At 43.0% G+C, this 23,360-nt stretch overlaps 1 protein-coding gene across 2 annotated transcripts; it reads left to right on the top strand.

Moving 5' to 3' along the window:
* The first annotated feature begins 1,232 nt into the window (after positions 1–1,232).
* On the top strand, positions 1,233–12,739 carry ATF3 (activating transcription factor 3). Of its 2 annotated transcripts, XM_038397067.2 has the most exons (4): positions 1,233–1,498; positions 6,320–6,563; positions 7,891–7,998; positions 9,493–12,739. In XM_038397067.2, exons 2-4 carry the CDS (start codon positions 6,324–6,326, stop codon positions 9,688–9,690), a joined length of 546 nt encoding a protein of 181 aa, XP_038252995.1. In that variant the 5' UTR covers positions 1,233–1,498; positions 6,320–6,323; the 3' UTR covers positions 9,691–12,739. The 2 variants fall into 2 exon arrangements, with proteins under 2 accessions (XP_038252995.1, XP_038252999.1); XM_038397071.2 differs by lacking the exon at positions 1,233–1,498 and having other exon boundaries at positions 6,318–6,563.
* The last annotated feature ends 10,621 nt before the right edge of the window (positions 12,740–23,360 follow it).

The raw sequence follows: 23,360 nt of genomic DNA, 5'->3' as shown, positions 1-23,360 counted from the left end.
TTTAAGTCCTCCTCCTCCCCGAAGCCAGAAGGATATTGTAAGTTGCTTTGTTTAAGGAAAGATATTTTTAAGCTCCCTGCTGTGTCAGCAAAGGGGTCTTTAATATTTACGGGTAAAAATTAAAGTCAGCCCACGCAATTTGTACACTGAACGTTTAGGCGGCATCTGAAATTGGGGGAACTACATTTCAGTGACACGGGATCACATTTTCAGTTCCTTTGAAAACTTCATAGTCCTTCGAACATTATTGTAAATCGGGCTTTGCTTTTATTACTAAAAAGCCCCACTAACCTACGCACCCGATTCCTAGTAAAAGCCTGTAAAGGGACGGAATTCCAAGCGCCAGATCACGCCGAAAATATCTCAGGAAGCACATCTGCGCCGTGCGGGGGAAAGGGAATGGGGAAGTGATTTTTCTCTAGAAATCTTCTCAGTTTCCACCCGCGGATCGGCCAGGTTTCTGAGGGGAGGGATACGTTCCACAGTGAATTCGGTTCTCCGTTAGAAATGCCCCTTTCCCACCCCCACAGGCTACGGGCGGACCCGTCCCCGCCTCTCATCCCCTTCGCTAAATCTCCCGCGGAGACCAACTCTTGGGAGACCCACACCGGGGCGGGCTGGAGCATTTTTGGGTCAAGGCGCGAGCCTCACGCTGTTCCCCTTTGCACAGGGGCAGCCCGGTAAGGCTGACGCGCGTACACACACACAGTATCACACACATGGGGCTAGGGAGTCTCACCCTGTTGCCTCCCAAAAGGGCCGGCCCAGACGCCTGATGCACAATTACACATTCTCCCCCCTACCCAAATACAGGCTGACCTAATGGGGGCGGGGGGGGGGATGATTTTCCAGCCGTTTAAATAGCTACAGAAAAACGACAAAGCCTTTCCTAACAGGTCCCTTCAGCGAACCAGTTCTGCCCCCTCAGTCCACCGCCGCCCCCCGCCCCCCCATCCGTTGCTGCCCATCCCCGCTGCAGCAGGATGCCAGCGATCTGGAGTCATGCCGCTGGCTTGGGCAGCATTGGCTCATGAGGCTGACACGCAGCTGCAGGAGTTCACATCTGGCGGCTCGCCCAGGCGGCTGCAGCCCTGTTATGGAGCGTGTGTGCGGGCGAGCCAGCTCCCTGGCTCCTCCTCCTGGTGGGGCCGGGGGGAGGCCTTGCATCACCGCCCCCCGCTCGCTGCGCCCCCCCCCCCTTCCTTCGCTCGCTCGGCGGGGCTATTAATAGCATGACATCAGCCCGGGACTCGCCGCCAGAGTAAATACCAGCGCTGCTCACTGGGCTATATAAGGAGGGTGATGCAACCTCTCGCCGAGCCAGAGATTCAGGGACACACCGGGAAGCAGCCGCCGCCGCCCTCCTCCAAGCGGCAAACTCGGAACTGCCCGGCAGGGAGCCGCGCCGCTGCTCCCCGGCGCTGCCTCGCTCCTGCTCCTGCTCCCGCTCCGCCTCTCCCAGCCGCGGCCAGGCAGCGTGAGAGGCGGCGGGGGAAAGGTGAGTGAGTTCGGCAAGGGGCGCGGCGGGGGGCCGGGGACTCGGCTCGCCGGGGCTTTGCTAAGGAGCTGGACGGCGGGGCGGGGCGGGTCGGGGCGGCGGGGGGGGGACCTTCCTCCGCGCCCCGCTCGCGGGGCAGGGCAGGGCAGTTCGCGGAGCGCACAATTGAAAGCAAAAGTGCGCTCGGCAGAGCGAAGGTTTTGACTCCGAACTGGGGCCACGCACGAGAAAAAAGCCCCCCCCCCCCCTCCCGCCACCCCCATTTCTCCTGCTCCGGAGTCTCTGACCCGCGCCCGAGACACCCCCTTCCTCCCCCCCCCCATTGACACGGCTCAGCAGCCCGCTGGGACGGGGCAATCGCTGCTCGCCCGAGTCACCGCCGCTGCGGCTTAACCCGGGGCGCTCAGCCGCGCGTCTGACCCGCCGGGCGCTTTCTCACTGGGGCGGGGGGCTGCGCATCTGCCCCCCCACCCCTTCACCCGCGGGACCGGGTTGCTCCCCTCTGAGCGGCCCGGGTCGCTCTTGCTGCCCGATTCGTTGCTTCCTCTGGGGCTGGGGGTGGCGGTGCAGCCCGCAGGGCGGCGCATTGCTCGGCAGCAGGGAGCGCGCCTCTCCCGTGCCGCGGGGCGCCCGGCGCCCGCAAGCGGCTGCCCGAGTTGTGCTGTGATACGGTCGTTTAGACTAGAGAGAAAAGTTAGTAACCCAGCGCTCAGGGCACCTCCTGTTAAGGAGGGTCACCCGGCAATGGCTGTGTCTGGTGAGCCTGGGCCGGGCTACACAGAAGTGTTGTGAGGTTCCCAGATGGTGCTATCCTCCTTTATGTTATTGGGGGGGGGGGGAATGTTGACCTCTTTGCATGATTTGATTAGCGGACACACAGACGAGAAGCAATATCATCCTGCAAGGTGGGGAATAATTAGATGGTGGGGAAAGTCAGTCGCAGATAACAATAGTCCTTCCCCCCACCCCCCATGACTGACATGAACAAGATCAGTTGCTGACCTGTTGCCTAACTGAGCAGGGTTGGGTGACGACACCACAGTAAAACTGTTACACGGAACGAGTTTCCTGTGTGAAATCGATTTTCTTGGTAGTAACAACAGCAGAGAAGTTCGAAGCCAGCAGATAAGGAGGCAGATACGATCAGGGATATCAGAATCCTAAAGGTCAACTTGAGTGCACACAGGTTGTGAACTATAATTGCTCTTAATGCCGTTTCAGATTAACCTGTATGGCTCACAGGGTTTATTGCGTCAGCAGCAGAGGGAAATGAATTCATCTAAGGAAATACAATTCAATCCTTCATCTGCAGTTCAGCTAAAGGAAAGCTAGGGGTGAGGGTGACCTGAAGTGTTCATTTTTAATATTCGCATTAAACTGAAGGACACTTTAAATAACATAAAGGCTGAGTTTGGACATTGGAATGCAGAATGTGCCCTGACACATAAAATGTCAGAATGTGAGAGGTGAAAACTAAAAGTGGTGGGAAAAATATCATTACACAAACTGTGGAATGGGCTCTTCATCAGGAAACGTACTGTTTTTTCTTGATCATAAGCTTCTGATGGAGTAGCTTGCTCTTGCGTCAGGGATGAATTGAGCCCTCTGTGGTGCTATTCTGTGGGGTGTTCAGCACCTCCAATTCCCAATGACTTCAATGGGAGATGAAGGTGTTCAGCACCTCACCAGATTGGGATCCATGTAGTTGTATGGAATTGTAGTTAAACAGAAAGGTTTAGATGTGATTATTTTCTTGAGCTAATTATAGAGCAAACCAAAGTGTGTTAGGTGCTTTACAAACCGAGTAAACCAGGTCCTTGCCCCAAATAACTTACAGCCTAAGATAATGTACAGATGGATGACTGGAAAAAAAGGAGGCAAAACAAGTTTTTAACTCTTATTATACTAGTGTAATATAGGAAGTTGTATGTTTCATCTTGAAGAAAAAAATCTTTTTGAACAGAAGAAAATACCAACATTTCAATTTTATGTTGCTTTATCAAGTATACAAAAAGGTATCTATCTAGCACTCTCCGTACTTCTGTTGTAACTCTGATTTATAATTATTTGTATTATCATAGTGTCTGGAGCCCCAGGCATGGAGCACGACTCCACTGTGCTAGGCACTGTACAAACACAGAACAAAAAGACAGTCCCTGACCCAAAGAGTTTACAAAATTGGTTACAAAAAACAAGTGGAAATTAGCAGCAAACCCCACTAAAGCAAAACTGACCCAAAAAAGTACTCCCACAAACCTACCCACCCACAGACCTCAGCCCCTTCGAACCCTTCTCTTTCCTAAAGCCTGAGTAAGTCACGATTCCTTCCAGCATGTTTTGAAGGTCAACAGACTTGGGTTATTTCAGACCAAGGGGAGCCGCAAGTTCTAAAGTCACGGGTGCCCATAGAGAACACTCCCCCATCACTCTTAAATCAAGGAGACACCAGTAAAAGCAAACAGGGTTATCAAAGGGATTTTAGCAGAGTTTTGTTAGTGCTAGTGGATATCTGAAAATAACTCCTTAAATTACTAATGGAAATCCAGCATGGACAATATTTCTCAAGATATTTTCTGAGAAAGCTCTGAATATTCTTGGTTTCTTTTGGTGGTAATGCTGATTTTAATTAAAAGTTTATCCACATATTGTTTTAAAAAAACAGACCTACCACCAGCACTAAAAATTTATTAGCACAATTAATTATTTGGGGTGGGCTGTAGAAATGGCTTTGTTTAGATCTCTGATTGGAGTGAGTTAAACAAAATTACCCATATAGAATTAAGCTATCACCATGAGCAAAAACAATAGTGACAGCTAATGCACATGGCTAAGGCTTCCTCTATCCACAGACAATGATGGGTTCAATCCCATTGGAAAATAGAAAGAACCTATTTGAATGTGTTGGTGAAATGCTAAATGGTAAATGCTGCTGTTGGTTTGTCAGCTGGAAATTGGAGGGATGTTTCTAACTTGTTGGAGATGAGTATCCTCTAGCTCTCTGAGATTATAGGATTAATGGGTATCAATACTTAAGATGAGACTCATGAGCAGGGGCTTCCTGAAGTGAATAAATTTACATAAATTTCCCAGACATAAAGGTCTGTTGGAATAACAAATAGTTCCAGGGAATTTTCCCTTCTTTAATAAATGACGGTGAAATCCTGGACTCAGTGAAATCAATGGGAATTTTCCATTGACCTCAGTAGGGCCAGGATTTCATGTGGCGAGTTTGGGAACTCCTCAGTTCTTCTAGTTTTATTGAAAACGAGAGTTTTTGGAAAGCCTCCAAACCTGGGATTTGGTGGCCAGGGCAAGGGAATTCTACATATCGGTAGTTCACTAACCTTAGGATTTTATATTTACCCTTTACAAACATTTAGCTCTGGCCCAGATTCTGCTCTCAATTACCCAGTGTAAATCTAGAGTAAATTTCTGGATAACTGAGAGAGGAATCTGGCCTTTTGCTAGAGAACATAATCTTCACCCCCACCCAAAACTGCGAAGCTATAGCACTGACATAAAGGTGAGTGCACAAATCTAGGCTGACTACATAGAGCCTTCACTTATGTACACAGATGCCCTGAGGCAGTTGTCTGCTTACTTGCTAGGGAGTTAATTGCAACTGATTTTACTATAATTACCATAGGAATCAAGAACAGGTAATACTATAGTAACCCCATGACTACAAGACATGCAGTTGACTGCATGCTGTGAGGAAGAAGAAAAAGCAAGATGGTAAAATAATCTGAATTTTATCCAATTTTTTAAAAATAAGGGTCAGATCCTCCACTGGTGTCAACTGGCATAGTTCCATTGAACTTAATACAGCTACTGTACATCAATTTACAGTGATGGAGGATCTGGCCATAAATGTTTAATCATTTAAAAATACCTTAATTTTAAGGGTCTGCAAGGATACTTTCTGATTTCATAAGAGCAAAAGAATAAAATATACTTCACATTTTGCATTATTCCTTCCCTCCAACTCTACCTCTGGCTTGATACATCTGAGCATGTATAGCTCTTTATGCTTGTGCCAACTTTTATTACAAACTGCTTTTCAGGAATTTATCTTTTGATTTGAACAATTGTCGACCAGATTCTAATCTCACTCAGTCACACCCACGTAAATCTAGGCATCCAGTGTAGTTACTTTGGATTTACACAGGTGTAACTGAAGCCAAGATCTGGCCCATTCCTTCCAAGCTCGAATATAGAGGTACAGCTCTTAGTATGAGAGAACCATTAATTTTGTCTTTTTATAATTTTAAAATTTAAAATCTCTTCAATTGCCATTTTCCTTCTATGGGTCCTTCTCCTTTCCTCCCTCACACCCCAATACTATCATCACACACCCTGCCATGCTTGAAGGATTCACAATGCAGAAAGATCCTGAAAATGGACTTGCATAATAAGATAGAATCTAAAAAACATGCATCCATTTAAAAAATGATTAAATATAGATGCATTCACTTAGGACCTGAGCCTACACTGCTTGATTTCAATGGAAGTTTGGATTGCTCAAGGAATACATGATCAGTCCTTATAAAATAGACAGTAACCGTTCTCTTGCAACCATTATGAACTACAGTGTCAACTCACACACCTTTCCATGAGACTCTAAAATAAATCTATAAATGTGTGTGTATACATATCTTACACTATTTATGTGTATAAATTAGTGTGTCACCTCAACCTATGCAAAAAATATGCAGGGATTGGTTCATAGTTATGGAAAATACAGCTCTCTTTTGTCAAATCTGTTTGGCTTTTTAAGATTATTGAAAGACTATTCAATGTTTTTATTTTGTTCCTTTTCAGCAAAATGATGCTCCAAAACCCAAGCCAGGTATCTGCATCAGAAATCAGCGCCTCCGCAATTGTTCCCTGTTTGTCTCCTACAGCATCACTGGGGTTTGAGGATTTCACAAATCTAACCCCACTGGTGAAGGAAGAATTGAGATTTGCCATCCAAAATAAGTGCCTATCCCACAGGATGTCTTCCACATTGGATACAGTGACAGTGTTGGAAAGACCTGTTGAAATGTCTGTTCTGAAAGCAGAGGTATTTTTCCTTCGATGATGATTCCGTTTGATTGATTAGTGTTCTGATTTAGTGGACCACAAAATATACCAAAGACCAAGAATGATATAAACTCACACAGGCAGTCCTTAGGGGACTAAATCTGTCACTGTGTTCAGTGCTCTAGTGTTTCTTTATTTCTGTTTTCTTTAGATGCTACTGTGAAACACGATTTCACTTTTCTTTTCAGTTAGGGCCAGTTTATTTTTAGCCTGAGACAAGTAATAACTTCCCTTATTAATGGAAGGGAGTATCTCTAGAGGCTACTCTGGATCTGGCTTCACTACTGACTTGCTGTAGGGCCTGGAGCAAGTCACTGCAATTTAACCTTGATGTAGTTAGTTGAGGTCATCCGCAGGTGGGAGGTAAAGGGTTGACTTTCCTCAGCTCGCTACAGGGAAGTAAAATCAACCACTAGGATTTTATATCAAGGTCACTATCTCAATATAAAAAGATAGCTTAATTTTGGTCAATAGCCGTGAATTGGTTGTAAACCAGTTTTCTGGTTGTGAACCTACCAGGTGGCCAAAAGGAAAGCGCTAAGTTGTATAATAACACCCTCTTTTGAAGAAACAAGCTGTGCCATTCCTAGCCTTGTGGGGGGCCAGATTGTGAACTCATGCACATTGGTATAAATTTGAGTAACTCCACTGAAATCTATGGAGTTATACCAGTGTAAAATCCAAGTGAGATGAGACTCTGGTCCGTAGGGCCAAAGTTACTTTGGGTTTACACTGGAGTAACTGAGAGCAGAATTGAGTGCAAAGAGTGGAACTTCTTGTGAATTCCATACACAACCATTGATCCCACTCCAAACTCCTATTGGCATCAGAGGGCATTCAATGTGTAAAGATGGCTGGGTTGAGTACAGCTAGTAGATCTTAGACACTGGCATAGTACTGTGCTATCCAACCACCAGACTAGGGGCCTGATTCTACACATCATTATTACTCAGACAAAACTCCTCCTGACTTCAGGGAATTAAACATTAGTCAGTAGAATAAAATCTGAATATATTTTTAATTTAAAAATGTTGGCTTAAATAAATCTTCAGAATGTGACACATGGAGGATATCATTCTGATCTGTTAACACCAGGTTTACAGTGATGACCTCGGAGGAGTTACTCCTGATTTACACTGTTGTGAGATCAGAAGCATACTTCTAGGGTGTCGTCTGCTCTGTCTTGGTCACAAACCTATTACTGCTAACCTTTAGTGCTACCATTATTTTAAAAGTCAGCAATTATCAACATGATGATTCTGCATTTACTGCATCATGCTGAGTATGTGCATCTTGAATCTTGCTAGTTTTCACCCCAAGAAGATGAAAGGAAAAAGAGAAGAAGGGAAAGGAACAAAATTGCAGCTGCAAAATGCCGCAACAAAAAGAAGGAGAAAACAGAATGTTTGCAGAAAGTAAGTTACTGACTTTGACTGTTCTCACCCTATTTCCTCTTTCCATTATTTGAGCAAATAGGACAATGTCTTCGGGCTAAAGGTCAGGACTGGGACACAGGAGATGTGGACTCTGTTCCTGTCTCTGCTACAGGCTTCCTGTGTGATCTTGGACAAGTCATTTACCCTCTTTTCCCCAACTGTAAAATGGAGATATTTAGCCACCTCACTTGAGTGTTGGAAAGCTGAATTCACCAATGGGTTAAATTCATCTTTGTGAAGCAGACTGGCACAAGGCCTATGCAAAATCCTAGGGCACTGGGGTAAATTTCACCCAAATGCCTTTAGATCAAATTTGGTTAACAATGAAAGATAGATGAAAAATAATTGTAGAAGGAGAAGAGAAAATTGCTGCAATTTTAGTGAGTGATAATGTTATTTATGTGGATAATACTAATCTGAAAATGTAAATGGAACACACGAGGAATTGAAATTACATTTCACATAATGTATATTATAGATTCTAATAACTTTTATGCTTACTCCATGCACCAAAACTTGATTTCTCTATGAAATGGCTCTTCAGTTAGAAATGATCACTGATGTAGTAGCTTAACAGATTAAAGCTGCATCTCATTTGGTTTGTAATTTACACTCCTGATTGAACTTTTCAGAGAAGTAACTTTTACAGATCACAAGCTTATGTACTATTACTTATTGATACCATAAGCTTATGCCACTGCAAAACAGTAATGATGTCCTAAGAGTCCTATAGACAAGAGCATTTACACATGGTAGCACAGAGGACACAAGAATAGGCACATAGTATCCCTTACAGTGCTAATGTCTGTCTCCATTAGCAAGTTTGTGATTAGAAGCATTTAATATTTAGTGCATTACGTGTACTAAACAGTCTCTCAAAGGCCCCATATCAGTGACTGTCTCTTCAGAAAAGCGTGGGGAGCCCATTAACATAACTCCTTGTGTTGGTCAGAGGGGCTTATCAGAGAAAAGCAGGGTGCCGCTTCTTATCATCCTACACCAAAATGAACGGACTGCCTCCCCATGTTCTAAGTCCCTGCTGGCCTGGGAACAAGGAACCACGCTAGAATCAAGGATTCAGATCTTGGGGCACAGCTCACTGGAACTTCCACTTGGCCATTGGACTGGCCAAGTGAGTTCATAATGGCTTTGTGTGGGGGGTGGCGTGGCGGCAAGTAAGCTTCCTTTTGGCCAAAGCAATGTTTGGCAGGTAGCTCTATTGAATTTGGCTTTGTGACCACTGTCATATTTCTTTAAAGGGCAAAGAGGGCCATTGTCTGAATCAGTTCTATAGACTATTATATACTGGTCAGGTACAGCTGCATAATTATGACTAATTAAGAAGCAGGTAGTTTCTTTCTAACCCAACCATCATGCTTTGCTACCAATAAAGGGTGGCAACCATCACAATAACATTATGGTTAACTATGTAAAATACTCACTGCAATACTTGTGTCTGTGCTCTGTGGCTAGGAATCAGAAAAGTTGGAAACTATCAACGCAGAACTAAAGGCCCAGATTGAAGAGCTAAAGAATGAGAAGCAACATTTGATATACATGCTCAATCTCCATAGGCCCACTTGCATAGTTCGAGCACAGAATGGGAGGACACCTGAGGATGAAAGAAACCTCTTTATTCAACAGATCAAAGAAGGAACACTGCAGGGTTAAGGCAAACCAAGAGTTCTCATAGTGCATCTTTACACCAAAAAAACAGAAACCATGGAGGATTTGACTCTGTGTATCTGTAGGATCCTATTAGTCTAGAACCATTAGGCAGGGGAGATTGCTTTGTTAAGCAGGAAGGATCATGTTGGCTTAGCTGTGATTCTTCCTCTCCAAAGATTTGGTCCCGATCAAGTCAGTCATCTGCCTCAACTCTAGGTTTTAGTACTTGTCATACTTGCTGTTCCTAGAAGCTACAGACAACAGCTCCAGAAGTTTTAGGTCTCTGCTAGTGTACAGTGCCTGCACTCATGATGTTTTTGTTAGAACACTGACTTCCAATGATGCACATTGTACCGACAGCTGTGCTGGATGGACACTATCTTTCCTTGTTGCTGGTAGGGAAAGCACATTGAGAGTATTTTTAAAGTATTGCAGTTTCCAGAATGATGCTTTCTGGCAGAATGTGTCGCTATGTGATGGGACTGTAGTCTAACCTAATGCTGCAAAGACTTTAGTTTCAAACTAAACATTGTACTTTTTTTTTTTTTTCCACAACACTTGTGTGGATTTTTTTATGACTCAGCGACAGATTCTGAGAAATCTGATAGTTGTGACAAGTGTAAGTTTCTTGCCAAATGTCCATGTAACTAAGTTTGCAATTACTGAACTGGAACGTCCCTCACTGTTCTTCAGGAATTGCAATTTTGCCATGAAAAATAGGAAAGCACCTTGGCCTTTGCGCACCCAAAGTATAATATCTCATATGTGTGGTATTTCAAAGAACTTTATGGAAACAAAATTACACAGTAAAAATAGACTTGAAAAATATAATGATTCCCTGATGTCTTGGGTTTTGAGCATGCAATCTTTATTCAGGCAAAACTCCCATTTATCATTCATTCTGGGTGAAATTCACCCCTGTGCAGAGGGCAGGTGCAAGGGCTATACATCATGTAAGCCCTATTTTTACGCTATAACTGTAATTTAAATAATGCATCCACTTTGTGCTGGCCCTCTGCACATGGGTGAATTGCACTTTTTGGGAAGAGGGAACTAACCAGGAAGGGACTTCAATAACACTTTTGCTTGAGTAAGGTTTGCAGGATTGAACCCCAAGTTTGTGAATCACAGAAAATAGAAATGGAAAAGACTTATTACATTAGATCACATAGGGGCTGATTATGCACACCTTTACTCAAATTAGTAATCCTGTTCACACAAGTAGTCCCACAGGTAGCTCTTACTCATGGGAGCAATGGTTTGAAGTCTCTCACCCTGTCAGGATTATTTCTTATTGTCAGATGATTTATACAGGGGAAAGAATTCTGATTGTAGTAATTTTTCTTTCACATTTGAGTGGTAACTGCAACCAACCAAAATGCTGTTTAGAATCCAAGAATAGCCTAGAATTTGGTGATGTAGTGAGTAACTATTTTTTACTTTTTTAAAAATCTAACCAGAGATGTTTTGAACTATTAGTTGAGCTGCTGGACTAAAGAGCTAGAGTTATGAGTGTTTGTTTAAATTCTGATGTTTCTGTGAAATCCTCAGATTCTTTAATCCTATTAAGTATTATCATTACAGTTTTCTGTAAAAGAAAATATCCTTATTTATCACTAATATTCCTAAGAAGTTGAAATAATAAATATTGCAAACAAGACAAAACTGAAAACACAAGTGTTGTACTGTTTTTTTTATTTTTACTTTTTGGTGTCTAATATTATATATTTCTAAACTTCAACACTTCTATTTGGGACACCACTTTTAAAAAGTATAAGTGCCTGATCCTTGCCTCTCATGAGGTGTTGATCATCTTGCAGGATTGGGTTCAGAGAGTTCATATCTCAATCAGTGGTGTCTAATTGCTTAATGCATTTTAAATGAAGTAAACCATAAGAATGGAGCTTACAGTACATAATATTTTACACCAGTTCTGCAGTGTTAAAAATACAATTTCAATTTAAAGGCTAAACCAATAGATACCTCAACCATCAGCTTCTTACTTTGCAAGCCCCAGATTGGTAAACCAGATATCATACCAGATCCTTTTTTATTTTTATATTCTGCAACAGAACTTCTTAATACACTTTCCTAAGATCTGGATATATTGTAATGTCCTATATCATGTTTCAAATATGTACTTCAAGTACCTGAAAGGTGAATGGATAAAATACAACATATTGGGCCACATGCAGTCCTGGGGACCAAGTCTCTAGTGCAGATTATTTGGAACTTCCAATGACTTCAATGAGAGTTTCTCAGATCCTGTGGCTGGAGAACAGAGCCCCCTCATGCAACTCCACTGGCTTAACTGGAGTTACACAATGGATAAATTTGGCCCATTGTTTGTCTGACACAGGAAATACATAGAATGTTTTTCAATAACCTTGTCAAATGAATTTTCATTAGCATTTGACTTCTGTAATATAGAAGCAGTAGATCTAGGCATAATCCAGATACCATGGCTTTGTCCTTTGTGCATCAAATATCAGCAAAGGCTAAATAAAAAAAAGTTTGTCACTTATGCTGTTATAAGGTATTGGTACAGGGACTGGCTTCATTTACTGTTCAAGATAATCACAAAATTTGTGTCTCTTCTTTAGGAATTTTGTACAGTTGCTCTTAACTGTATTATGGTGACGCAGGCGTCCTGCATTTGCTGCTTGAGTTAAACACAAATGTTATTTACTAGCATGCCAAATGTTAATGTGGTATCACTACTTTTGTCAGAAGATATTCTGTTTTTATTTCTAACTCTTTGGTCATAGCTGCTTTGCACTCTGTGTGTGTGTGTGCGTGTGCGTGCACGCATGCGCATGTACCAGTGTATGTGCAAGTATAATTCATAAGTTATGGTACTAAAGTTAATTTGAATATACCCCAGAAAGCAATGTTTAAAAAAAAAATGTCTAGACATGAGCAATGCATTGCATGGGTTTAGTAAATGTCTACTTTATTCAGGAGAACCTTTAAAACAGCATTAAAAGCAATTTATTTTCTATTCTCAAGGTTATGTTTTGATACTTTAATAAAAAAATAATTAATGTACATTCGCTCATGTGTGACTTCATTCTAAGATTCATTCAAAGTCTGGAAACAATTTCTTTTCTTAGAAGAACATTAAGCTATTTTAAAAAATGTTTTCTAGGTTTACAACAAGTTTTTGGAAGTTGAAACTGGCATGGTTTACTGAACTCTGTATTCCTCCAGGTATAAACACTGTTTTGTTATTGTAGGATTGCCCTGGAATGCTAGACTGCTGGCTTTATACATAGCATAGTAATTGTATCATGGGACTCATAGCCAGAATTTATATGCTGTGAGGTGTTGGGCAAGTCACTTTAGCTCTCCATGGCTCAGTTTACTCATCTGCCAAATGGGGATCATGCATTTGTTAGAGGGCTGCTATAGATCTTCATATTTATAGATTGCTTTAGGATGATAAAATAGAATATGCTATATAAGTGCAAACTGTTAAACTGCAGGTTGGGGATTTGGGGATTTTGTTATTGGTTGTTTGTTTGGGAAAACATTAAGAATCATGGCTAAAATATGCAAGCTTGTATATTCAGAACTGAGCACCTACATCCATACTATAGTTTCTAAATAAGTGTCCTGGCACTTACAGGTGCTGACCAAAAATTTTAGCCTGATTACTTTGCAAATAAGCAAAACCCCCAACACAGTGGAAATTCCAGTAGATTGGAGTTATTTAAATATCAGTAGCCCCAGAATCCAGTAGACTAAGAGATCCATTGCAAAACCTAGTTGGCCATCTGAAACCAGTTTAAAATTTCAACTGGACTTTCTACTAGGAAAGACATTGGATAGATAGGTGGAATTAGTGGCTACCAATTTCAACAGCATCTTTTTTCTTTATAAATGGAACTTCCTTATCAATATATCCCTTTAAAAGACTTGCACCAGCCAACATGTATATATTGAGTCTCACCCATTTTCTTCTATCTGCTGTTATTTGGATTGCAATCATGCTTTAGCTAGTATGGTTTTGACTTCCTGTCTCATTTTATCTTTGGTAAATTTGTAAGCCACTTTCTTGCCTTCTGACTTGCCTTCAACACAAACTATTAATCACAGGTTTGTTTTAAAAAGACTCATCAACAGGGTAGGCATTGCTGATGTTAATTGTATTTGTCATATAATATTTATTTTCAAACATATGATCTGAAAAAATCTAATTGTGTACATCACTAGTGTATGTAACATTCTTATCACTATTACTCTTGTTCTTTCCCTATTCCCTCTGATAGTTTGTTACACCTGCTTGTTTTATTTTGTCTTCAATTAGGACCTGATCATGCAATTATATCCATGCAGATCACATTGCAGAATGGGGGATTTCCAAAAGTTGGATGGGGCTCACCATAACTGAGACCCACTAATGAGTGTATTTTGTTCTGGGTCTTTTCTATCCTCATAATCCATTTTTCCACACTTTGCCCAAGAAAGCAAGTTCAACAACACTGGGATTAATTTAATTAACTCACTGATTATTTAAGGGGAGAAGCTCCCATAAACTGAATAAAAATAACCATTAATTCCATGTTTTAGAACAGATTAATGAGCTATTTTAGACTTTAAGAGTATAGGTTGGCATTTTATAAGTTTTGTAGCTTTACCTATTAAAATCTTAACAAGATCATAGATTGCAGATGTTCTGGTCTTGATGTTTTTGTAGAAGAAAGATCTTATAGATGGTTACAAAACTCTTAGAAAGAAATCACCCACAAATGTAATTAGAGGAGGGAAAACACAATCCAAATTATGTTAAAATGAACAAAAGCAAAAACCAGAATAACTAGTTATGGTTATACTATGCTTTTTAAACGTTACTAATGGAGATCACCTAGTGGTGGTTGGCAGTAACTTCACATTTTCAAATCTTGTGAAATTGTTAAAAGGACTGCACAATTAGGCACCTCTCTGTCCTTTTCTCTCCCCCTTCCCCTCCCTGAATCCTGTAAATATTTATGTATGTGTTTAACTTTATTACTGGGAGTAGTCCCAAAATCAAAGGAATTACTTGTGGAAGTAAAGTTAAGCTAACGTACAAGTGTTTGCAGGACTGGGCCCTGAGATTGTAGTTGACAATGTGGACTGAGATTTGCTGCTACTTTATCTTATTTTATACAGCTGGTGGCAAGAGCTTGCAACTGACATTAACTAATATTGTCAAACACAATTCAGTAGAAAGGACCATATTACTAGCATTGGCCTCAATCCTGCAAATTGCCTAACTTCAGTGAAACTCGCATGTGGATTGGAGTGCAGCTCCCACTGGGACCGTGCTCTCTCTGGCTTGGGTAAACAGTGCTTTCCCATTGCGCCCACTCCTCCTTGGCTGGTGTAGTGGTAGATCTTCATCCTGTTTAAATCTACTTTAACCTAATCAGAACTGAGGCACAGAGAGAGAGTAAGTGACTTGCTCCAGGTCACAAAGAAATCCAGAAAGCCAGTGGTGGATTTAGTAGCAGAACCCTGAAGTCTTAACTCCCAGTCCCAGTATTGCCCCCTCTTGTGATTTTATCACAAGTGTTCTTCTTAAAGCTCCAGATCCTACAGGCATGCAATTAGGTGAGCATCTCAGTGCTCATGGTTGTAGAGAAAAGCTTGACAATGTGACCAGAGTTATCATAAAGGCTTAGAAATGACAAGACAAATAAAATGAACTCAAAATGTATTATATTTTTAAAATGTCATTATTTGTAAGTAAATATCATGATTTTTTGGGCCTTACTCATGATTTTAGAGTGCTTGGGGTTGTCCATGTTGCATTCCCTGCTCTAACAAGCTCTTTCTTGCATGACACATCCTTAGGATGCTGCTGTTAGAAAAATCAGTTATCTGTGGAGATTCTGAAAGAGTCTAAAGACTAGACTTCATAGCTAAGAGTGAGGGGGGGAAAGCTGGGTATTGTAAAAGATTTATACTTGTTGTTAAAGTAACATTCAAACATCATTCTGCTCTCTGCACCAACAGCAGTGAGAAAAGTGATTTCATTGTACATTTATCTTAGTACTTATTTTTATCTTATTTCCCATAGCAGCATTCAATTGCATTCTTGAGCCTCCTGTCTCTTTGTGCACTGACCCTCTGCTTCACTTCACTTTAGAGATTGTTATTTGAATTAACAGAATGTTTCAGTGTTTGCTTATGACCATCCCATCCCATTATGTTTAGAAGCCATTCCACAGGAAGTTTAAACAACATTAAGATTGCATAATTAAGCATTCAAAAGTCAGGAAATGTCAATGATTAATTTGCAAGCAGAAGCTTAACCTTGCCCCCCTCTGTATATCCCAAACAATAATTTTTAGTTACATGATCACTTATTATTTCTCAAATAATACAATAATTACACCATCTATACACATATGCAGTGTCTTGTAGACTTTTGTACTTCTCTATATGCCAGACTAATGAAGCCCATGAAAGTATATATATATACACAAGATGTGAAGCGAATAAGGCAAGGGCTTCTTACAAAAAGCAACTCATTGTCATGATATATGGAATCAAAGACATTCTTAAACGGGAGACATTTCGAAAAGAAAACTACAACTACAGACACAAACAGGCTTCCACATAACCTGTGTTCCAGCTTTGTCTTCCTGGTTTAGCAGGGACCACACCTCGTTGGAAACTGTATAGCACAGAGACATCTCATGGTTGAATAATATAATGCAAGTTAACATATCGTTGTATGTATTGTGGAGGTCATGCATACAATCCCAGGGCGATGGAGGAGAGTAAGGACTGCAGAGGTTAGTGCATTCAGTTCCTGCAAGCTCCTTGTGTGACTCTTAACTGATTCCCCTCCAGCTGAGCCAAAAGCTATGTCAATGTACTCCAGAGGAGACATATCCAGCCCTCCTTGGCCAGGATACCTCACTGTGATAGAGGCTGTTGAATGGGGATTGGAAATAGAAGATAAGGGTGTGAAAAAAGTCCTTCCTAACAATAAACTAAACTAAATATACATATCTCCAGCAAATGAACATTCAATTCCCTTGCAAAAAAAGGAGTTTCTTCTTTTCAGTTCCTCCTTCGCTCTTCCTCTTCTCCCCTCTCCGCACTGCAGCCAAACCCCCACATTCTCCCTACCACTTCCACAGTATCAGAAGGAGCAACTTTAATCATAGGCTACATAAATGGATGTCTATAGCACCAGGTCTAAAGGGGAACTGGATTACCATTGGAATAGTCACAGCCAGACCATCAGCACAGTTCCGAACATCTCTGTCTGTGGAGCTTCTGTGTACCCAGTATCCTCCCTGTCCCCAGAAATGTGTTATCCTTGCCAGGGGTGGCAGGTTTGTAGAAATTTTGGTGGTGCCCAGAACACCCAGAGCCCCCCCCTCCCAAATTCCACCCCCCACCCAAACTCTGTCCCCCACCTGTCTACGGCTCTGGGCGAGGTTTGGGTGGGGGGAGGAGGTCTAGGGTGCAGGCCCTGAGCTGGGGCAGGGGATTGAAGTGCAGGAGGGGTGCAGGTTCTGGAAGGGAGTTTGGGTGCAGAAGCAGTGAGAGGTTGGCTTTGGGAGGGAGTTTGGGTGGGGGAGGGGGTCTGGGGTGCAGGCTCTGGGATGGAGTTTGGGTGCTGGGTGCAGGCTCCGGGCTGGGGCAGGGAGTGGGGGTGCAGGAGAGGGTGAGAGCAGAAGGCGGGGCCGAGGGAGAGACCTGACCTCAAACGGTGCTGGAGCCGGGCCCCAGGCCAGGAATATTCCTGGTGCCCAGGCACCATGGGCCCATAGAACTCGCCGCCTATGATCCTTGCATCCTGTTTACCCATGAGCAGCAGGCTCCTCTGGGTCTCAGGTGAGCCCCAGAATCTGGATGCACTCGTTGCAGTGGTACCACTGCAGTCAATGGAAAGATTCTGGGATGCATTTGGGAATGAAAGGTTCCTGTCGCAGATAACTGGGCAGGAAACAGAGACAAATGTCTTATTGAAAAAATGTCACAGGTGACTGAGTGGGTAGAACAGGGAATGACTGGGATATGAGGTGGTACAATTTCCATCTTTGCCTAGGGACTCAAGGCACCTGCAACCATCCCTGAGCGGCAGAAGCATCAACATGATAAACCAGAGTTTGTCTGAAGCAAAAAGAGGACAGTTTGGCCACTACTATAGCTGGCCCCTTCACTCTGAAAGCTCACTGATGCTGAATGTGAGATAAGATTCTACTCTAGTATATCAGCTGGAAGCCTCTAGTTCTTTTCTTCCATAAGCACAAGCACATGAACAGTGAGCGGGCTGCTGGGAAGACATTCAGTTGAGTCTGGCATTCCTGACATTGCCTCAGATTCCTGCTCCCATGAGTAGCTAGGCAACTTTATGTGTGTCAATGAGAGTGATGTGGCTGTCCTACAGATAGAAAATAGAACCTGTTACTAAAGGAGCTCTCTACTACTACTAAAGGAGTGGGAAAGGCCTGTGTTCTCAGAGATGAACTTCAAAGATCCTAGACCGGAGGTGGACAAACTATGGCCCGCGGGACCGTCCTGCCCTGCCCCTGAGCTCTCAGCCGGGGAGGCTAGCCCCCAGCCCCTTCCACGCTGTTCCCCCTTCCTTGAAGCTACGCCACCACGCAGGCAGCAAGGCTTGCACCCGCTCACCTCCCAGGCTTTCCAATAAGCCTGTCCTGCTGCTCTGAGCAGCATGACAAGGGGGCAGGAGGTCCCCAGGGGCACACAGGGGCAGTCAGATGGGGCGGAGGTTCGAGGAGGGGAGCAGTCAGGATACAGGGAGCAGGGGGGGTGGATGGGGGTTGGGGGGGTCCTGTGGGGGGGGACAGGGAGCAGAGGGGGTTGGATAGGGGGTGAGGTCCTGGGGGGGATGGGAATCCCAGGAGAGGGTGGTCAAGGACAAGAAGTGGGTTGGGGGTCCTGGGGGGCCTGTCAAGGGGCAGGGGTGTGGATAGGGGTCAGGGCACTCAGGGGACAGGGAGCAGGGGGGGTTGGATAGGGGGTGGGGTCACGGGGAGGTGGTTAGAGGTGCAGGGTCCCGGGAGGGGGTGGTCAGGGGACAAGGAGCAGGGTGGGTTGGATGGGTCGGGTGTTCTGAGGGGGGCAGTCAGAGGGCGGGAAGTGGGAGGGGGCCAGGCAGTTTGGAGATGTCAAGAGTAACAAGAAGGGTTTCTTCAGGTATGTTGGCAACAAGAAGAAAGCCAAGGAAAGTGTGGGCCCCTTACTGAATGAGGGAGGCAAGCTAGTGACAGAGGATGTGGAAAAAGCTAATGTACTCAATGCTTTTTTTGCCTCTGTTTTCACTAACAAGGTCAGCTCCCAGACTGCTGTGCTGGGCATCACAAAATGGGGAAGAGATGGCCAGCCCTCTGTAGAGATAGAGGTGGTTAGGGACTATTTAGAAAAGCTGGACGTGCACAAGTCCATGGGGCCGGACGAATTGCATCCGAGAGTGCTGAGGGAATTGGCGGCTGTGATTGCAGAGCCCTTGGCCATTATCTTTGAAAACTCGTGGCGAACGGGGGAAGTCCCGGATGACTGGAAAAAGGCTAATGTAGTGCCCATCTTTAAAAAAGGGAAGAAGGAGGATCCTGGGAACTACAGGCCGGTCAGCCTCACCTCAGTCCCTGGAAAAATCATGGAGCAGGTCCTCAAAGAATCAATCCTGAAGCACTTAGAGGAGAGGAAAGTGATCAGGAACAGTCAGCATGGATTCACCAAGGGAAGGTCATGCCTGACTAATCTAATCGCCTTTTATGATGAGATTACTGGTTCTGTGGATGAAGGGAAAGCAGTGGATGTATTGTTTCTTGACTTTAGCAAAGCTTTTGACACGGTCTCCCACAGCATTCTTGTCAGCAAGTTAAGGAAGTATGGGCTGGATGAATGCACTATAAGGTGGGTAGAAAGCTGGCTAGATTGTCGGGCTCAACGGGTAGTGATCAATGGCTCCATGTCTAGTTGGCAGCCGGTGTCAAGTGGAGTGCCCCAGGGGTCGGTCCTGGGGCCCGTTTTGTTCAATATCTTCATAAATGATCTGGAGGATGGTGTGGATTGCACTCTCAGCAAATTTGCGGATGATACTAAACTGGGAGGAGTGGTAGATACGCTGGAGGGGAGGGATAGGATACAGAAGGACCTAGACAAATTGGAAGATTGGGCCAAAAGAAATCTAATGAGGTTCAATAAGGATAAGTGCAGGGTCCTGCACTTAGGATGGAAGAATCCAATGCACCGCTACAGACTAGGGACCGAATGGCTCAGCAGCAGTTCTGCGGAAAAGGACCTAGGGGTGACAGTGGACGAGAAGCTGGATATGAGTCAGCAGTGTGCCCTTGTTGCCAAGAAGGCCAATGGCATTTTGGGATGTATAAGTAGGGGCATAGCGAGCAGATCGAGGGACGTGATCGTTCCCCTCTATTCGACACTGGTGAGGCCTCATCTGGAGTACTGTGTCCAGTTTTGGGCCCCACACTACAAGAAGGATGTGGATAAATTGGAAAGAGTACAGCGAAGGGCAACAAAGATGATTAGGGGTCTAGAGCACATGACTTATGAGGAGAGGCTGAGGGAGCTGGGATTGTTTAGTCTGCAGAAGAGAAGAATGAGGGGGGATTTGATAGCTGCTTTCAACTACCTGAAAGGGGGTTTCAAAGAGGATGGCTCTAGACTGTTCTCAATGGTAGCAGATGACAGAACGAGGAGTAATGGTCTCAAGTTGCAATGGGGGAGGTTTAGATTGGATATTAGGAAAAACTTTTTCACTAAGAGGGTGGTGAAACACTGGAATGCGTTACCTAGGGAGGTGGTAGAATCTCCTTCCTTAGAGGTTTTTAAGGTCAGGCTTGACAAAGCCCTGGCTAGGATGATTTAACTGGGACTTGGTCCTGCTTTGAGCAGGGGGTTGGACTAGATGACCTTCTGGGGTCCCTTCCAACCCTGATATTCTATGATTCTATGATTCTATGAGAGGCACAGCCTTCCCTACCCAGCCCTCCACACCATTTCGCAACCCCGATGTGGCCCTCAGGCCAAAAAGTTTGCCCACCCCGTTCTAGACTTAGCTCTTTCTGTGGATGATTTATGTAGTCCCACTGGCAAAAATGTCCAGATCAGAGGGTCTAAAGTTAGGCTCCTAAATCCTATCTAGACCCCAATTCACTTAACCACATGCTTATGTCCATCCCTTTTCAGGAAATCACTTAAGCAAGTGTATAGCTTTAAGCATATGCTTAAATCCCATTAACTTCAATGGAATTTGAGCATGTAATTACAGGTAATAATGTGCTTAAGTGCTTTCTTAAATTGGAGCCTTAGGCACTTAAATAAAAGTGGTTTGATTTTCAAAAGTCCTGAGTACCCATGAATCCTAATGAAGACAATGGGAATTGCTGGGACTCTAAATTGTTGAAAATCCAGTCTGCTTTTATTTAAGTGCCACAGATCTCAAAATGTTTTATAAAAGTGGGCAAGTACCAGTATCCCATTTTACAGATGGGGTAACTGAGATACAGCCAGGTGACAAGACTACCCCGTACACTACATGTCTGATGAGCTCTTGAGACCTTCTGTCTGCATCATTACACGTGACATCAACACACTGAATTAAATTAAATTAAATTAAATTAAATTAAATTAAAAGAAAAAATATACATAATGCCACTAAAAATAGCCAGTTGTTGCCATTACTAGTTATTATTCTGGTAAGAATCTGTCCTATCTTTTTTAAAATTCTGAGTTGTACCTGCTATTGCTACTAATGTAACTGTGCCATTGCTTATTCTATTTTAAAGACAGTAAAATAATAATAAAAATGAAGAAACAAATGCTGTGCTCACTTCCTCCAAGGTCATGGAAAGCTGTAATCCAGTGGAATTGTTTCAGTTCGTCTGCACGAATTGAAGGACCAGTCACTAAAAGACCACATTGGTGATTCCACACCCTGTGTGTGCCATGAATATCTACAGACTCCAAAAGCATTGGAACCAGGCTCAGAAGCAGGACCATCAGCATCAAAAGCACAAGCCATTGTGTACATGAGTTCAGAAATTAAGAGACAGTCATAATCTAGTTGTCTGAGTACAGGACCAGACACCAGATGCTTCTTCATTCTAATCCAGTTCTAACATTGGCAGCCTTGGTCAAGTCACTTCTGTGCCTCAGTTTGTCCATCTATAAAATCAGACTACAGGAGGGTTGGCTAGTTAAAGTTTGTGAAGTTTTTTGGAGATGAAAATCTCTAAATAAGTGTTAATTATTGTTAAGAAACAGTATTAAACCGGCATCTGAATGCTAAGTAACAAGAACTGGGAAATTAGAAAGTATTTCTAATTTTAGATAGATGAGTACATGTATTATTAAAGGAACGGAAGGTGAGTATTATGCCCAGACTCCTTTAAAAATTATTTCTGTATAAAAGGACCCAATTAATTTTATTGGGTCACTCGTAACATCACCTAGGTTACCACAGCAGCATCTTTCATGGAAAGACAGATTACCCAAACTTTATGAAAATGTAATTCTCTTTCTCTAAGTCATGGTAATAAATCCACATTCATCGAGTAAAATGGACACTCACCGACTCACTGTGTGCTCTGTAATGTCAGGTTAATTGAACATTCAATATATGTAAATTGAAAAAACATTAAGTGTCATATTTTGATTTATTATCCCCAAGTGACTAACTATTCTGGGCAATTAACACAGAATTATTGCCAGAGATGTGAAATATTAGAATAATAACCCTTTTAAGAGACACACCTGTTAAATGTGCATGAGCTATCATGAATAATGTTAATCATTTAAAAATAACTCCAGGGACTTGTGCAATCAGATTTCAAATTAAAATATTAAAATAAAATTCCAAGTTTGGCGAGTGAGTCTGTGTTGTTTGTGCTGCACTACACTGTGCTAGTGAGCTAGATTCAATCTCTGAAAGTTGTTTCTTATTCTCCCAGCCCCCATGACAACAGTGGAGACAGGGGGCCAAATTCTGAAATGGGGTAAGCATACAAGTCCCCTGGAAGTCTCTGGGCCAAATTAAATGGTGACTAAATGGTGGGGTAAGTTATATGCTGGGCTTGATCCTGATGTCAGACTGGAGTAAATCAGGGGTAATTCCTAGGGTGGTTGGCAACCCTCCAGGATTGGCCTGGAGTCTCCAGGAATGAAAGATTAATCTTTAATTAAAGATTATGTTGTGTGATGACACCTCCAGGAATACGTCCAACCAAAATTGGCAAGCCTAGTAATTCCATTGACTTAAGTGGTCTTACTTGAGTATGAAAGACGGGAATCAGCCTGATGGTTATACATTGCTCATAAACACATGGAAAGGACAGAGTAACCTGCACAAATCTACCATTTGTTGGGGTGCAACATGAATGTAATTTATATGCCATGGGGCAGAAAGTGGAGATATAACAGGCAGTAATCAGGACCGGCTCTAGGCACCAGCAAAGAAAGCACGTGCTTGGGGCGGCACATTTCCAGGGGTGGCATTCAGAAAAATCCACCAATGTACAAAAAAAAAAAAAAATGAAGATCAAAAAAATCTCCAGTAGTGCAATAGGAGCGTGACGTGAAAAATATCGTGTCACGTTGTGACACGGTCACTCTTAATGTGAACATGCGTAAATGTGTAAATGTTAACAGTTATTGATTAATTAAATCAGGAATCACGA

Source organism: Dermochelys coriacea, chromosome 3 (assembly GCF_009764565.3).
Source record: "Dermochelys coriacea isolate rDerCor1 chromosome 3, rDerCor1.pri.v4, whole genome shotgun sequence".
NCBI classification, from domain to species: Eukaryota; Metazoa; Chordata; order Testudines; family Dermochelyidae; genus Dermochelys; species Dermochelys coriacea.
The sequence above is the reverse complement of the archived record's forward strand: the minus strand, read 5'-3'. Positions and strand labels throughout refer to the sequence as shown.

Bases quoted from the DNA above. Each gene is read 5' to 3' on its own strand.
- ATF3 (XM_038397067.2), top strand. From the start codon at position 6,324: ATGATGCTCCAAAACCCAAGCCAGGTATCTGCATCAGAAATCAGCGCC. The intron at 6,564-7,890 runs GTATTTTTCCTT...GAATCTTGCTAG, and splicing joins TGTCTGTTCTGAAAGCAGAG to TTTTCACCCCAAGAAGATGA. The intron at 7,999-9,492 runs GTAAGTTACTGA...CTCTGTGGCTAG, and splicing joins AAACAGAATGTTTGCAGAAA to GAATCAGAAAAGTTGGAAAC.